This window comes from Balaenoptera borealis, assembly GCF_965194805.1.
Source record: "Balaenoptera borealis genome assembly, chromosome: 2".
Lineage (NCBI taxonomy): Eukaryota > Metazoa > Chordata > Mammalia > Artiodactyla > Balaenopteridae > Balaenoptera > Balaenoptera borealis.
Genome location: NC_138867.1, coordinates 132,219,931 through 132,229,681, shown reverse-complemented (window position 1 = coordinate 132,229,681; position 9,751 = coordinate 132,219,931). Strand labels below are relative to the sequence as shown.

Here is a 9,751-nt window from a genome sequence, read left to right as displayed (position 1 = left end):
AGCGTGGAATTACAAGGTGACTACCAAAATATCTGTCATCCCACATTTCCAGTAGAACTGACTTAATGCTTTGCTGAATGTGGCAATACATTGTTTTTCTTTCATTCTTTTTCCGATCTTGTTTTTTTTTAGTCCAGTAGTTGCCTTAAAAGAAAGTCTGTGTATAAACATGCTGAATCATGAGAATATAATCCTCCTGACCGAAAAGATTTACAGTATTCAACATTCAAACTTTTTTATTTACAATAAAATTTAACAGTCTTTATGGGCTTAAATGTAGCAGATATCACCTGTGCATTAAGCATTATACTTCCTTTCTTGAAGACGTGCTTCATCATCACTCAAGCTGCTTGCCGCCCTCTGATTTCTGGTCCAGTCTACTCTTGTTACTCTTCACCATGTAGATGAAGTAAGCGAGCGTCTCCTTTTCATTCACGGGTATGTTCCTGAAGTGTCGGCTGACAGTCTACATGGGGAGGAAAAACAGAGCCCATTAAACCACGTGAACCATCAGGGCCACAAATTCTAAGCTGTGCAAAAGAGGGAACAGCAAGTTGCTCCCAGAGCTATGGAAAGGGTTATGATTACTGCAGAACTTCCTGCAGTGCTACAGAATACAGAATGTCCTTTTTTCCCAGGTTTAGGTGATTTGGTTTCCAGGCTCCCAAAAGCAACACTTTATTCCACAACACTCCTAAGGTGCAGTTCTGTTTCAGTGGCAGCCAACTGTCCATCATGGCGTAGTCTCAAGGTCATCCTCATGGAGCAAGAGACTGGGACTGCAATGGCTGACCAGCTGCTACCATAACCTCTCAGGCCCAGGAACTGGGCAGAAAAGTGTCCTTTTAAAATTGTGTCAAATAAGTAGCCAATTGAACAGATACAAGTGTCTCACCCAAAAAACCATCTAAATAGTACATAACTGCCTCTTGAAAGACATGAGATTTGAAGAAAAATTCATCATTTACTATGTTTTCCCGATACTTTATTTCCAAGTCCTGAGAATGCAGGTCTCCTCTTGCCCCGTATCATCCCACCCCTCCCACCAGGGGTGGACACTAGCAAGTGGGTAATGTTATCTTGAAGTAGGAAAGGCTTGTGTGCTTCTATGGTTTATCTGGACGCTGGTGAAGGAGAGGTTTAAGGAAAAATGATGGATTGGCAAGAAAGCTCTAAAGGGAAGACCAAAAACCAACAGGGATGTGACCCCATAAGGAAATCTCTGGATGGACCGAGGGAGCTGGGACAGATAAAAAGGGAGTCAGAGAACGAAAACTACAGAGCGGTTGTCTCTGAACAGTAGTACTGCATTTTTCATCATTTCCCAAGTTTTCTACAATAGACAGAAAAACACATTTAGAAAAGAAGGATGAGAGGGTACCCACACAAATGCCAACAGGACAGAAGTATCAAGGCAGGCTGTCAGTATATTAAAATAATGGCCAGTGGAGCACCCGCATCCCCATCCCATGCCCGGAACTGTGTTAGGGACTCAGGGCAGGAGAAAACGTTCTTAGGCTCCATTCATTATAATAAATACTTCCATTACCAACATCAGAGTAGAAGAAATCAAGGAAAAAAACCAAAGAAAGAAAAATAGCTCCTACAGAACATGAGTAAAGGTTTGGGGATGATTAATCAGACACACCTCATGTGCAGAATGGAACATATCTAGAAAGAATCTTGCAAAACAAGATTCAAGCAAATGAACAAACAAAAGAACACTCAGGACTTAGAATCAGGAGTCTTGAGATTCCAAGCTACCAACTTGCTGTATGATTTTAAGCAAGTCCTTTCTTTTCTCTGTGCCCTGCTTTCTTTTATGGAAATCAGGCCTTTCTAGGTCTAAAGCTGGGGGATTCTAAATTGTGCAAAAGAGGGAAGAGGAAGTTGCTTCCAGAGGTATGGAAGGGATTATGTATAGACACACACGGAGAATCAAGGTCACCATCAGAAGCACAATGCTGGCTCTCCCTCTTTAGAGCGCAATTTTGTCTACCTACTTCTGCTAACTGGGCCTTATTGAAGCCTGGTCTGGTCTGCAATTTGTAGTGCCGTTTATAACGTCGGAGAGTGTTCACCTGCAGCTGGAACAGATCAACCTAGAGAGAAGAGGAGAAACACGTTATCCATCACCTGACCAGCCACGACTCACCGAGAGCCCACCGTGTGCCTAGCACTACACTAGATAGGGGTGGGGATGGAGAGACTACAAAGAAGTCTTAGAAATGGTCCGCCAAGGACTAATAACTGGCTGGAAGGACAGAAACAACAGTGGACGCAGAGTCCTGGCGGGGGAGAGGTGGTCCCAGAAGGCTGATGGAGGTTGTGAAGCTTCCGCTAAGGAGAGGCAGGGTTTAGAGAGACAGTGAGGACCAGAACTAGAGGAGGGAATGAGAGGGAAGGCCATGGGCTCGGAAAGCCATGAGAGGACATATGGGCTGGGGGTCAGAGGCTCTCATGATGGGTTTAAAAGGTGAGACTGGGTGGTAGCGTGTCTTGACAAGCAGAAGGAGAGAACCTAGGTGGGAGGGCGCTGTTCTAGGAAGATGGATCTGTGGTGGTTTGTGGAAAGACTGACTGGGGGGTGGAGGGACAGCAGAGGGAGATGCTGCAGCAATGGTCCAGAAATGAGATAGTGAAGTTGAGCTCTGCAGGGGTGCTGATGCTAGAGGGGGTAGCAGGCATGGAGAGCAAAGGTAAAAGCAGACAGACATCCTGGAGGAAGACAGGCCAGAGCTCGGCACAGAGTAGATAGAGGGGCATGACAGAGGACAGTGGGAAGTACTGGTATTCTCAAATAGTTCTCCCCTAGGCTCAGCCTTCGGGTATTAGGATCCTTAACAGCCTTCCAGAGAAAGCTCAAAGCTACTGTAGCAAATGTACAAATCAGCAGGTTAGGGTCAGGGTCTCTGCAGATGACTTGGTAACAGAGGGGAAAGGACCCTCCCTTTTTTTCTAACAAAGGCAGAGAGGAAAGCTGCACAGTCATGAAATATTGAAGGCCCAGAAACTTGGGCTGCCTTTACCTGCCTCTAAAAGAGATGTTCTTGCTTCAGGCAGGTGGAGAGCACTTAAAAACAAAATGAATGATCAATATGAGGGACCAAAGTCCTTCATTCTTTTCAAACATTCCTCAAACCGTTTTTTTTTTTTTTTTTTTGGTGAAAAGCATTTAGAAAGTGAATACATCCATTTCTTCATAAAATAATAATAAAAATGCTAAAAGCATTAGAAAGATACTGTAAACCAATGCTAGAAAAGGGGACACAGGAAGGGGCAGAGGGAAAGGGCCATATTTTCAAAGGTTTCCTCCACATCTGCAGACAAAGGCCCGCCTACTCTTTCTATTCCTACACAGTCATTTTCACTCTGAGTGCTAACAGGCGGTTGCCTTATGAAATATTCATGCATCAAATATTCAGTGTACATTATAAATGGTTCTTCTTTTGCTGAGTCTTAAGTGAAAACAATTTAGATAGAAAGAAAATTCGATATTCCTCCCCATAGCCTTGCTTAATAGACATTGGCACCTTGAAGGAAAGGCAGGCTTCTGGTTTGAGAAGCCTAGGGCTCATCATCTAGTGCGACGGTTCTCAGCAGGGGATGATCCTGCCCCCCAGAGGACACCTGCAGTGTCTAGAGACACTGGGTCGGGGGGGGGGTGCCTGGCACCTAGTGGGTAGAAGCCAGGTATGCTGCTGAACATGCTACGATGCACAGGACAGCCCCACCACAAAGAATTATCTGCCCCAAACGTCAACAGTGCCAGGGTTGAGAAACCCTGGGCCAGTGTAACTGACCTTGGAATAGATCTTTGGGAACAAGCCTGGACCAGGAATCAGAGAGTGACAGAAAACCAGAGCTGGTGTGACCTGACAACTTACACCTTCATTTTGCAGACCAGAAAACAGAGGGGAAATTACTTCCCCCAATCCATATACACTCAGTCTCTAACTTTAAGGGCAAAAACAAAGTTTTTAAAAAACTTGACACTGTGGTTGTATTTAAGTATTTCTCAGGGGTTTTTTGAAGAAAGTCAGCACAGCCTACTGGAGAGGGCACCGGACTGGGGCCCCCAAACTGTGTGTGTGACCCTGAGTGTCTGTGCCTGTCTGTAAAATTGTGGGACAGTCAGACCAGTTGATTTCTAAGCTTTCAGCTCTCAGATTCCATATTACTATGATTCTATGATTCACTTTTCAAATACACCACAGCAACACAGAGGAGACCAAAATTACTTCTTAGACCAGGCTAGAGGTAAGGATCAGGTTAGAATCCATTCTCCCAGCTTTCTTAAGGTAAAGTTTTGGACCTTTACCTCAGGAATGTCAGTGTCATGCTCAGGAGAATCTCCACCATCGTCACTTGTCTTCCTCTTCCTTTTATTTCGTACACTCTGGATGAAATTTTTGTGGAAATCGCAAATATACAGGTGTCTTACCTGTTGGGAAGCAAATTAAAGTCAGAGTTGCCAATTCCATGGAAACAGCAACAGGTATCTGTCAAATTATGGGGCTTTTCTCCCTTGTGAAGCATTGGAGAGACCGAAGGAAGAACAAGATGCAAGCCATCATTTCCACAAGTTTCCTACTGAATTGCACAATGAGAACCCCTCAAAGAGAACGCTAATATCACACCAGGCAGTGCGTTATAAACCAAGTCTCCCCTGAATGATAAATATAACAAATGGTATGGATACAGCAAGGGCAAGGCCCTGTGGCTGAGCTAGCTAGAGTGGAGGTCCCTGACCAGAAGGGAGGATTTGCAGGTAGTCAGGAAGCATTCCAGATGGAAAAAGCCACGACTTAGGTTTCAAATGAGGCCGATGGAAGGCGTGAGTGAAGAGGCCCTGAGGAGACCATGTCACTTAGATGGAGGTGACTGCCTGTGTAGGAGCATCAGGAGAAATTCGGGGGTCAGGGGCATGAGAACAGCTTAGACTTTCCTTCAAACAAGACAGGGTCCCCCAAGGTTTTTGAAGCAGGGAGAGACGTGACATTTTCAGACCTGTAGGAGTTAGGAACTTATACCTCACTGGAATGCACGGTCCCCAGGAGCAGGAAAGAAGGCACTGTGGTAATGGTAGACAGGACATCCTATTTTTACATTGACAACACTTACTACTGTACGATGACAACCCTCTGAAAAACTGTTTCTGTGTATGTATTTATAATTCTTGCATCACCACACATCCAATCCACAAAGAGAAGTGGAAAGAGGTGCAGAAATTCTCACAAGGTGGAACCACATAAAAGAAGCTGGGGGACTTCCCTGGTAGCGCAGTGGTTAAGAATCCGCCTGCCAACACAGGAGACACGGGTTTGATCCCTGGTCCGGGAAGATCCCACATGCCATGGAGCAACTAAGCCCGTGCGCCACAACTACTGAGCCTATGTGAAGCAACTACTGAGCCCACACGCTCTAGGGCCCCCGTGCCGCAACTACTGAGCCTGCGTGCTGCAACAACTGAAGCCCGCGCACCTAGAGCCCACGCTCCGCGACAAGAGAAGCCACCATAATGGAAGTCCGCGCACGGCAACAGAGTAGTCCCTGCTCACTGCAACTAGAGAAAGCCCGCGCGCAGCAACGAAGACCCAACGCAGCCCAAAATATATAAATAAATAAATAAATAAGAAACTTTAAAAAAAAAAGAAGCTGGATACAACTGCTGCTTTTCTAATGCAGACTGGAGGCTTATTATAATAGTAAGTGAAGGCGGCAACAGCAGCTAGGATGTGAAGAACGTGTTCTTATTAAGAATATAACTAGCAGGGTTGAATGGAGGATGACTGTGTAAATGACTTGGGGTTGTTAACACTGAACCAGATGTTGCGCAAATGTTCTTGAGAGACTTCTGAATTTGAGTTTATTCCTCAAATGCTTAAAGATAAAAGTAAACTGATAGGAAACCAGCGTAATTAATTCAGGCCTCTTCACGGAGAAAATAATGAAAACTGTTTTTTATTCAGATGAATTAGCACTTTCATGTGGTTGGATTAGTGAGTCATGAGTAGTTTTAAGTTTACACTGTGAGGGTGTCTTGCAGACAGCAGGTAATCAATAAATCCTGCTGCATCGACACAGCCATCCCCTTGCATCTAAAAGCAGCTTAGGCCAGTAAAAGCCACATTTACATATGGCAACAAATTGGAATAGCTTTGCCAGATTCAACTCTGTCAAAGGACCTGTGGACACAGCACCTGTCACTGTCTCAAAGACTCTCATCTAGCTGATGTATAGACTACTGGGTGTGCTTTTATGAGGGAAGAAAGCACACTCACAGCATACCCTACGTCCCTCACAGGAAGCTGGCCCTCATGTTAGCTAGTTTCACATGTAAAGTCTGAGAGACTAAGCTGTTCCTCAAATTCATAGTGACAGACTTGGAAAAAGAACAGGCAGAAGACGTGATTCCTAAAGCTGTGGCTGGGAGATTTCAGGTCAGGACACTAGAATAATGGAATCCTAGATGGAAGACAACTCAGCAATCACCAGTGTAACCCCACTGGCTCCCATCTCATTTTCTAGAGGGATAACCTGAAGCCACCTAGAGTGGAGAAATGACCTGGCCAAGGTCATCCAGACCTTCTAACCCCTGGCACACGTCCTTTCCTTCTGCAATGTTTTCCTTACTCTATTCTCCACTTCTACTTTTCTCCAGAAAAAAGCAGATATATGTCAATTGGAGGGATGTTTGAAAGCATGTTATATCTTAATAAATCACAGAACACTGCCAATGTCTACATGAAAGAAGTTAAACTGCCTGAGTAGGATTTAAGGTGCTATTATTTAAAAAGGTTCTCTGCTAGACCCTTTTACAAGATAAACAGTCATTATTCCTCCTTAACCGTTTTCAAGTACATATTGGTTTTCAGAAATTTCAGAGCCCAGTGGCCTTTAGGGAGTTGGGGGTGGAGAAAGGAGGGTGGTAGAAAAGGCTCTAGTGTTTTTTTTCCTGTTTCACTTTCTGCAACAGCTAAAAATTCTTGTAACACAGCAGTTACTTAGAACTGAATTCCTGCCCAAGCCTGTGAGAATGAAATAGAATCCCTTTCAGAAGTAATGACTCCACAACACCACCTTCAAACAAACTGTGAGTGATTCTGCCTTGAAATCCTACTCCTTCAGAAGCATTACCTTTTGGGAACTCTAGTACCAGGCTCAGGCTGCCTCTCTTCTAGACAGCGTGTGTCAAACAGTCAACAGAGCCCAACACAGGTTTTCCAGTGGGGTCACCGGGAAAATGGGGCCCCAGTTGCGGCAGCACAACTGTTCAGATGGTGGGTTTAAAAGAACTGGGAATTTCTTTTTTTGTAGTACTGTAAAATATTATTATAAGCTGCTCAAGTAAAGGCCCCCAACAACCTAAACAGAAGGTGGGCAGTGTTTCCATGAGGATGAATTCATTACTGTCTTAGAATTAAGCATTTCACTTCCATACATGTCCTAATCCAGGCCACGATAGTGTCTAGCCAGTTGTTTCCTTAGATGAATTCCTTTCATTCATTTATTCATTCATTGATAGAGATTTGTACTAAGAAAGCCATCAACTCACCCTCAACCACTTAAAAGTAGCATCTTTCCATTCAAGAGTTGCAAATATAATTGTTAACTTAAAAAAAAAGGGGGTGAGAGTGAAGAGCGTAGAAGGAAGGGCAGGGAAGATTTTTTTTTTTACTTATTAAAGACTTAATCAAGGCTTATGCATGGGGCTTGGAAGTAAATCAGACAACGGATTCAAGAAATTAACCAGCCTCTTAGGTGCTGTGTGACTTTGGCACCCTCACTTCCTATCTCTAGGCCTCATTTGCAGTTGTAAAATCAGAAATAGAAAAGTGGGTGCCCTTTCAGTTTAACAAGCGATCTCTGATTTCCCCCCAAAGTGGAGAAATTTTGGTCCTAAAAGAGAATGGATGTTAACCACCTAATCTCCTAGCTGGTCTACCTGAATATTAAATAACCCTCTAACTTATTTCCAATTCCTAATCACCAGGCAGCCACTTAAGGCTTGCAGCAACAAATGTCAAACTAAACAGTTCTTAACTGGTTGACAATAGGCACATCTTTAGAATAGTTAACTAGAAGTGGTAAAATCACACAGAAAAAGTTTTCTATTCAAATTTAAATTACCCACCTCCACCCTCCCGGGCATTTGTAAAGAAGTTAACCCTATAAAAATGGATTTTCTTCCTTTCTGTCACTTCGACTGCCAGAGCCACCTCCCGACACCAGATCTTGGTCTTATTTCTGCCACATCCTTGACAATCCCATGTCCCCACAGCTGCCTGCTGAGCAGCGAGCTCGGTGACCCTCTGCAGAAGCTGAGGCCGCCCCAGACAGGGACGTAACTGCCACCTTTCTTTTTCTGAAGGAATAACACGGATCCGAGAAGGAGGGAGAAGTTGGAGAAGAGCTGGGTCCCTTCATCACCTCCTCCCTAATACCTGCTCCTCCGTGGGCCAACCAAATGAACCCACCTCTTCCTGCTCCCATGTCTACACCAATAAAACAAACTAAAAACTGGTGTCAAATCTTCCCAGGCAGGAAGGGTCCTCGGAGCCCCCGCCGCTAACCTCCCGGATTTGGGCAGAGTCCTAGTTAGAGCCCACCAGCGCCGAGCGGCCTTTGCAAGCCCAACTCCTCAAGTTTGCAGATAAAGGGCGGCGAGGCCCAGGGCGGGGAGGGCCCCCGAGTCCCGCCCGCAGCCTGGGGCAGCGGCCAGAGAGCTGCCCGGCGCGGGGGCCCAGCCGGGGGCGGGGGCGGAGGCGGAGGCGGACTCACGCTCTTGTCGATGTCCAGCTTGAGTTTCTTCTGCGAGATGCTCTTCTGGACCCTCTTGCTGAAGGAGGCGTTGCCCGCGGGCCGGACGCAGCGCTCGCCGTCCTCAATGAGGCAGCAGCTCTGGCCGTAGCCCGGGGCGGCGGCGGGGGCGGCGGGGGGCCCTTCGCGGCTGTCCTCCTCAGTGCTAAAGCCGTTCATCTCCCCGCCCCGGGCCGGCCCCTCTGAGGGAGGGTCCCCCGTAGGCCACTCCGCGGCCGCGCTCCCCGCGGGGCAGGTTGCCGAGGCCCCCGCACTCGAGGGTCCCAGAGTCCGTCTCCAGCCGAGGCGCTGCCCTGCCCCGCGCCCGGGAGGCCCGGCTCCGCTCCGCCGGGCTCCCGCTCCTTCGGTCTCCGGCCCCGCGTCTCCGCCAAGCCCCTTCCTCCCCGCTCGCGGCCCCGGGGTCGACTCCCGCGGCTCGCAGGGCCCCGCCGGGAGTCACCCGGAGGCGCCTTCTGCCGGGGGCCCTTAACCGTTACCCTTCGGCGGGGACGTCTGGGAGGGCGTCCCAGGAAGCAGTCGCTCCCCGAGGACTCCAGGCCCGGGTTGCCAGGGGGTTCCGAGGGCCCCCGCCGGCTCCCGCCTTATTTCGGCTGCCGGGCAAACTCGCCGCCGGGCAGCTCCCCCGGGGTGGCGCGGCCTCCCCGCGCGGGGCCCGGCCTCGAACCCGTGGCGTCCGGGCCCCGCGGCGCGTCCGGCCCGCCCCACCCCTGCAGCCGCTCGGCTGCGCCCCGAGTCCCGCGGCAGCCCCTGGGCCGCCCGGCCGCCGCCCGCCCAACGCTCCGCACCACAACAGTTCGCTCCCCCGCCCTCCGCGGGACAGCGGAAGTCCCGCCTCCGCGCGTCCATTGGCCGCGTTCGCACTCTGGGCGGGGCCGCCGCCGCCGCTGGCGCGTCCCATTGGGCGTCATCGCCGCCAGTCCCCGGCGCC

At 48.3% G+C, this 9,751-nt stretch overlaps 1 protein-coding gene across 1 annotated transcript; it reads right to left on the bottom strand.

The window, feature by feature from the left end:
* Window positions 1-218: 218 nt before the first annotated feature.
* On the bottom strand, window positions 219-9,633 carry SAP30L (SAP30 like). Its single transcript, XM_082379173.1, has 4 exons — window positions 8,785-9,633; window positions 4,322-4,444; window positions 2,004-2,102; window positions 219-466 (listed from the first exon to the last, which is right to left on the bottom strand). The coding sequence occupies exons 1-4, from the start codon at window positions 8,980-8,982 to the stop codon at window positions 338-340; spliced, it is 549 nt and encodes a 182-aa protein (XP_082235299.1). The 5' UTR covers window positions 8,983-9,633; the 3' UTR covers window positions 219-337.
* Between the last annotated feature and the right edge of the window lie 118 nt (window positions 9,634-9,751).